This window comes from Scyliorhinus canicula, chromosome 13 (assembly GCF_902713615.1).
Source record: "Scyliorhinus canicula chromosome 13, sScyCan1.1, whole genome shotgun sequence".
NCBI lineage: Eukaryota > Metazoa > Chordata > Chondrichthyes > Carcharhiniformes > Scyliorhinidae > Scyliorhinus > Scyliorhinus canicula.
The window spans coordinates 32,203,628-32,211,086 of NC_052158.1; the positions used below are offsets into that span (position 1 = coordinate 32,203,628).

Below are 7,459 nucleotides of genomic sequence, written 5' to 3' on the forward strand. Positions count from 1 at the left end.
TGGTGGACTTCATCCTAGGGCCTTAAAATAAATGGCTGCTGAGATAATAGATGAAATGATTTTAATGTTCCAAAATTCCCGAGATTCTCGAAAGGTCCCACCAGATTGGAAAACAATGAATGTGACTATTCAAGAAAGGAGAGGGGCAGGAAGCAGGAAACTTTGGAACAGTTTGCTTCACATCTGTTGCAGGGAAATGTCTGAAATCTATTATTGAGGAAGGTACAGTAGGGCACTTCGAAAATCTTCAGGCTGCAAAGAGACATAGATAGGATGCACAGCTGGGCTGAGATGTGGCAGATGGAGTTTAACCCTGAAATGTGTAAGGTTGTCCATTTTGGAAGGACAGATATGAATGCGGAATACAGGGTTAACGGTAGGGTACTTGGCAATGTGGAGGAGCAGAGAGATCTTGGGTCTATGTTCATAGATCTTTGAAAGTTGCCACTCAAGTGGATAGAGCTGTGAAGAAGGCCTATGGTGTGCTAGCGTTCATTAGCAGAGGGATTGAATTTCAGAGCCGTGAGGTGATGATGCAGCTGTACAAAACCTTGGTAAGGCCACATTTGGAGTACTGTGTGCAGTTCTGGTCACCTCATTTTAGAAAGGATGTGGAAGCTTTGGATAAGGTGCAAAGGAGATTTACAAGGATGTTGCCTGGAATGGAGAGTAGGTCATACGAGGAAAGGTTGAGGGTGCTAGGCCTTTTCTCATTAGAACGGAGAAGGATGAGGGGCGACTTGATAGAGGTTTACGAGATGATCAGGGGAATAGATAGAGTAGACAGTCAGAGACTTCTTCCCCGGGTGGAAGAAACCATTACAAGGGAACACAAATTTAAGATGAATGGTGGAAGATATAGGGGGGATGTCAGAGGTAGGTTCTTTACTCACAGAGTAGTGGGAGCATGGAATGCACTGCTTGTGGAAGTAGTTGAGTCGGAAACATTAGGGACCTTCATGCGGCTATTGGATAGGTACATGGATTACGGTGGAATGATGGGGTGTAGATTAATTTGTTCTTAAGGGCAGCACGGTAGCATTGTGGATAGCACAATTGCTTCACAGCTCCAGGGTCCCAGGTTCGATTCCGGCTTGGGTCACTGTGCGGAGTCTGCACATGCTTCCCGTGTGTGCGTGGATTTCCTGCGGGTGCTCTGGTTTCCTCCCACAGTCCAAGGATGTGCAGGTTAGGTGGATTGGCCATGATAAATTGCCCTTCGTGTCCAAAATTGCCCTTAGTGTTGGGTGGGGTTACTGGGTTATGGGGATAGGGTGGAGGTGTTGACCTTGGGTAGGGTGCTCTTTCCAAGAGCCAGTGCAGACTCGATGGGCTGAATGGCCTCCTTCTGCATGGTAAATTCTATGAAGGGGACCCTGTGTTCCACTAACTTTCTGGAGTTTTTTGAAGAGGGAACAGAAATGGTCCATGAGGGCAATGCTGTTGATGTGATGTACATAAACTTTCAGAAGGCATTCTGCACAGTGCCACTCAGCAGATTTGTGAGAAAAGTTATAGCTGATGGAATAAAAGGGAACATAAAACTGGCCAAATAATGGAAAATGGAGAGTAATGGTCAATGGATATTTTCAGGCTGGAGTAAAGTTTGTAGTGGTGTTCCCAGGGACCATTGCTTTTGCCAATATATATTAATGATCCAGATCTTGGTGTGCAGGGAGCAATGAGAATGTTTGTAGATCATACGAAACTTGGATGTCGTAAATTGTGAAGAGGACAGTGCAGAACCTCAAAAAGACATTGATAAGTTGATGGAGTGGGCAGATGGGTGGCAGATGATGTTCAATGTCGAGAAATCTGAGGTGATGCATTTTGGTACGAAGAACTTGGAGAGACATAGAACATAGAACATAGAACACTACAGCGCAGTACGGGCCCTTCGGCCCTCGATGTTGCGTCGACCTGTGAAACCATCTGAAGCCTATCTGACCTACACTATTCCATTTTCATCCATATGTCTATCCAGTGACCACTTAAATGCCCTTAAAGTTGGCGAGTCTACTACTGTTGCAGGCAGGGCGTTCCACACCCCTACTACTCTCTGAGTAAAGAAACTGCCTCTGACATCTGTCCTATATCTTTCACCCCTCAATTTAAAGCTATGTCCCCTCGTGTTGGTCATCACCATCCGAGGAAAAGACTCTCACTGTCCACCCTATCTAACCCTCTGACTATCTTATATGTCTCTATTAAGTCACCTCTCAGCCTTCTCCTCTCTAACGAAAACAACCTCAAGTCCCTGAGCCTTTCCTCGTAAGACGTTCCCTCCATACCAGGCAACATCCTAGTAAATCTCCTCTGAACCCTTTCCAAAGCTTCCACATCCTTCCTATAATGTGGTGACCAGAACTGCATACAGTACTCCAGGTGCGGCCGCACCAGAGTTATGTACAGCTGCAGCATGACCTTGTGGCTCCGAAACTCAATCCCCCTGCTGATAAAGGCTAGCACACCATATGCCTTCTTAACAGCCCTATTAACCTGGGTGGCAACTTTCAGGGATTTATGTACCTGGATGCCGAGATCTCTCTGTTCATCTACACTACCAAGAATCTTGCCATTAGCCCAGTACTCTGCATTCCTGTTACTCCTTCCAAAGTGAACCATCTCACACTTTTCCGCATTAAACTCCATCTGCCACTTCTCAGCCCAGCTCTGCAGCATATCTATGTCCCTCTGTATCCTATAACATCCTTCAGCACTATCCACAACTCCACTGACCTTCATCTGCAAATTTACTAACCCATCCTTCTACACCCTCTTCCAGGTCATTTATAAAAATGACAAACAGCAGTGGCCCCAAAACAGATCCTTGCAGTACACCACTAGTAACTGAACTCCAGGATGAACATTTAAATCAACCACCACCCTCTGTCTTCTTTCAGCTAGCCAATTACTGATCCAAACCGCTAAATCACCTTCAATCCCATACTTCCTTATTTTCTGCAATAGCCTACCGTGGGGAACCTTATCAAACGCCTTACTGAAATCCATATACACCACATCAACCGCTTTACCCTGATCCACCTGTTTGGTCACCTTCTCAAAAAACTCAATAAGGTTTGTGAGGCATGACCTACCCTTCACAAAACCGTGTTGACTATCGCTAATCAACTTGTTCTTTTCAAGATGATTATAAACCCTATCTCTTATAAGACATTGTAAAATAAGGGATAAAATTCTTAAAGTTTTGTCGGAGCAAATGGGCCTGGGTATCTATGTGCAAAGATTATTGAAGGAGGCAGGAGAGTCACAGAGAACAGTTAATAGCGCATACAGTATTCCGGGCTTTGTAAATATGGGCATAGAGTACAAGAGCAGGGAGGTTATGTTGAATTGACATTCATTGGACTTCAGCTGGAATATTGTGCACCATACTATAGAAAGGTTATGAACGCATTGGAGCGAGTGCAGAAGAGGTTTGCAAGAATGGCTCCAGACGTGAGAAATTTCAGTTATGAGGATGGATCAGAGAGATTAGGACAGTTCTCCTAGGAAAGAAGGCAAGAAGAGATTTGATAGAGATATTCTAAATCATGAGGGGGGCTGGACAGTGCAGAGGGTATTCAGTCTAGAAACACCATGTGCATTGTGTGATACGAGGACACCTGTTATGTTATGCTACATTTCATCTTCAGTTCTCTCCCCAAAATAGCCCCTTGGCTATTATTCGCTGAATCATGAGGCATGTGTGTGTGTTTTTTTAACCATAAGACATAGGAGCAGAATTAGGCCGATCGGCCCATCACGTCTGCTCTGCCATTCAATCATGGCTGATATTATTCTCATCCCCATTCTCCTGCCTTCTCCCTATAACCCCTTATCACCTTGTTAATCAAGAACCGATCTATCTCTGTCTTAAAGATGGGTAGGAGTAGGAAAAGGTTCCTAAGCCTGCCTCATCCTGAATTGTACCCAATGCTGCTGACATTAACCTGATTCACACACTATCCATCTAACCGGGCCTCCAGAGATGGAACTGTCAGGAGGCCATTAATATATCATATATTGGGTAAAAGTGTATAAAGTGAACATTCCTCATCAAATGTGTTTATTCGATATTCTATGATGCTTAAGCTTAGGGGATATCCATTGTCCAGTTCACCCATAAATACATTCTGATAATCAGCTCATGCTTTGTTTCTTACCGACATTACACATGTATTGGATTTGATTCAGATGTTCTCTCAGTGTTACATGTCATAGATGTTAAATTGACCCATGATCCAACACAATGGACATGCTTTGAAAATAAATTTAGTGTACCCAATTCTTTTTTTTTTCCAATTAAGGGGCAATTTAGCATGGCCAATCCACCTACCCTGCGCACCTTTTTGGGTTGATCCACGCAGACAAGGGTAGAATGTGCAAACTCCACACGGACAGTGACCTGGGGCCGGGATCGAACCCGGGTCCTCAGCTCCATGAGGCAGCAGTGCTAACCACTGTGTCACCCACAATGGACGTTAATTACATATAGAGAAAATGCTGGAAATTCTCAGCAGGCCTGGCAGCACCTGTAGGGAGAGCAAAGAGCTAACGTTTTGAGGGCAGATGACCCTTTATCTAAGGGTCACCTGGACTCGAAACGTTAGCTCTTTTCTCTCCCTACAGATGCTGCCAGAGCTGCTGAGATTTTCCAGCATTTTCTCTGGTTTCAGATTCCACCATCCGCAGTAATTTGCTTTTATTTAGTATTAATTACATATAGTTTGGATGTTAAAGTATGAAAGTCACCCTCCTAAGCACGTGTAACATGTTGACGAGGTTGTATGCGTAGCTGTTTCTATCTCGTTGCACTGATATTCTTGTACTGACACAGGAGGAGACGCTTGAAAGTTTTCTTGAATGTTGGATTGCACAGCGCATAGCAGGCTGGGTTGACGGTGCTGTTAATGTAAAATATCCAATATCCAATAATCCAGACCGTGTTGGGGACACAGGCTGAGCAGAAGGTGTCGATGAGAACGAGGACATTGTATGGGCTCCAAGTGATGATAAACGCCAGCAGAATAGCCAGAACGGTCTGTGTCACCTTCTGCTCTCGGGATACAGTTCCCTTCTTTTTCTTAGCTGGGATATCAGTCACTGTAATGATCTTATTGTCTACCCTGATCTCTCCATCATTCCCACCCTTACTGGCGATAACTGGCACCATTCTTGTTGTGGTGTCACAGTGGTTATTCTTTTTAAACTTGCTGACTATTTTCAAGCAGGAGAGTTTGGAGTTGTCCATCCTGAAACAGGTTGGAGTAGTGGATGTGCTCTCCTGTATCACCAATTGTTTCTTCTGCTTTGATTGGGCCCCACTGGGGGAAGTTGACTCAATGACGAGCTCCTCTCCTTGGCCACAATTATCACTTATTATTTCTCCAGTCATTTTGCTCTTTTGCATCTTGACCTCTGGTAAGCCATCAGGAGCATTTGAAAAGTTGTTATTATTCGGCTCCATTATTTTGCCCTTCGCTGCACGATGAGAAACGGTCCTCTTGCTCGATTCGGACTCCTTTTTATCTTCCATTATTCGACTTTTGCTGGCACGAGATATTTTCACGTATAAAATCATCATGATGAACACAGGGAGGTAGAAGGCACCTATGGCAGTGCCAAAAGTGACAACTGGATTTGAGAAAAACTGTATATGACACTCGCCCTCGCCGACTGTCCGCTCCCCTACGATGAACTGCCAGAAGAGAATGGCAGGAGCCCACAGGATAAACGACACCACCCAAACAGCAGCAATCATCAATCCTGCCATTTTTGCTGTTCTCCTCACGGGGTAGCTGAGGGGCTTTGTCACGCAGAAGTAGCGGTCAAAGCTGATGACCAGGAGGCTCATGGACGAGGCATTACTGACAACATAATCTAGAGCAAGCCACAAGTCACATACCACCGGGCCCAAAGGCCAGTAGCCAATCAGAGTGTAAATGGTGAATAGATTCATGGACACACCGACAATCAAATCAGCACAGGCCAAGCTAAAGATAAAGTAATTGTTAATAGTTTGCAATTGTCTGTTTACTTTGATAGAAACAATGACCAGGATGTTTCCAATAATTGTCAACACGCTCAAAGATCCTGTCACAATCACAGCGAAGACCAGCTCGACTGTTTTATAAGGACTCCCTGTTTCAGTGACAACCAGGTCTGTTGGATTGCTGAGAGATTGACCTGTCTGTGTCGAGTTAGCCGCCATTCCCATCTGATGTGTAGTTAGCACTGATGAGGCATAAGTGTAGAAACTAAAAGAAAAATTGATTAGGAAACAGATTTCAGATGAAGTTAAAGGACAACTGGTACCTCATTGACGTTCTGCCGGCAAGACCTTCAATATCTTTGGCAGGAGGGACTCTGTTTTAATTAGGAATTATTTCATGGGCCGTTTCCTGTACAATTGATTATGAACTAATAGTTAATTACTTCTGTCGAACTGAATGAAGATGTTGATGAGCGACATTGCAGAGATGTCTCTCAATGTGTTAAATCCATTGATCCAATCACCTGCGAGCTCTGCAAATGTTCACCTGTTCATGGAAGAAAGGTTTGACCCCTGTATTTCCTTTATGTTCATGTCTCAAGGTCACAAATTCCTGTAAGCCCATAACATCCAGGTCTACTCGGGAAGTGATGTTAGAAGAACGGTTGCACCAGTGTCACTGCTCTCTCAGAGACTGAACAACCACCCTATCCAATAGGTTTTCAGTCATTCAGATGGAAAGCAGGGACTTGGAGCTTCACTACTGGGATGAGGGAAAAAAGTATCTGAGATTATGCAGATATCATGCCTTTCAAAGCAGATAGCCATTGGGTCACATTAATTGATGCCTAATACCAGTTTTAATGCTTTAATGTATCTAATTATGTAACTTACATGTTTTATGATGCTGTCGTGCTAAATACAAATGCAAGAATGATTTCCAGATGTTGGTATTTCAAAACAAATGTAGGAAACACATCAGGGGATATAAAATGACCAACATTTCACTGAAGCTGGCACTGTTAAAGAAACATCATGCTTCATATTGTGTGTTACTGAATGCTTAAATAGTTCATTTATCAATATTAAATATCTCAGCAAGAATTCTCAATATTGTTCAAACTTGATTTAAGGCATTGTAAAGGAAATATACAGGAAGAAAATGCTGAGTTAGGATAGTGGGGATAAGGGCATGAGAGAGGAAGACAGAATGGATGATAAAACAAGAAGGATGAAAGAAAATGGGACAGAGAGGGAGGTGGAAATGTCACAGAGAAGAAACTGTAGACTACGAAACAGGAGAATTAGTAAAAGAAATTAAAGTGGAACCACTATTTGCGATGGGCGTACCAGAGTAAGATATAGCAGGAGGAGAAAATGATGTCATTGTTTCTGCATGTCTGAAGTGTATTTGGAGTTCAGGGCATAGAGTAAAATTAATTGGACATTAATTGAAAATTAATT

At 43.5% G+C, this 7,459-nt stretch overlaps 1 protein-coding gene across 1 annotated transcript; it reads right to left on the reverse strand.

The window, feature by feature from the left end:
- Positions 1 to 4,804: 4,804 nt before the first annotated feature.
- On the reverse strand, positions 4,805 to 6,214 carry LOC119975541 (muscarinic acetylcholine receptor M2-like). Its single transcript, XM_038815332.1, has one exon. It carries the CDS (start codon positions 6,212 to 6,214, stop codon positions 4,805 to 4,807), a length of 1,410 nt encoding a protein of 469 aa, XP_038671260.1.
- Between the last annotated feature and the right edge of the window lie 1,245 nt (positions 6,215 to 7,459).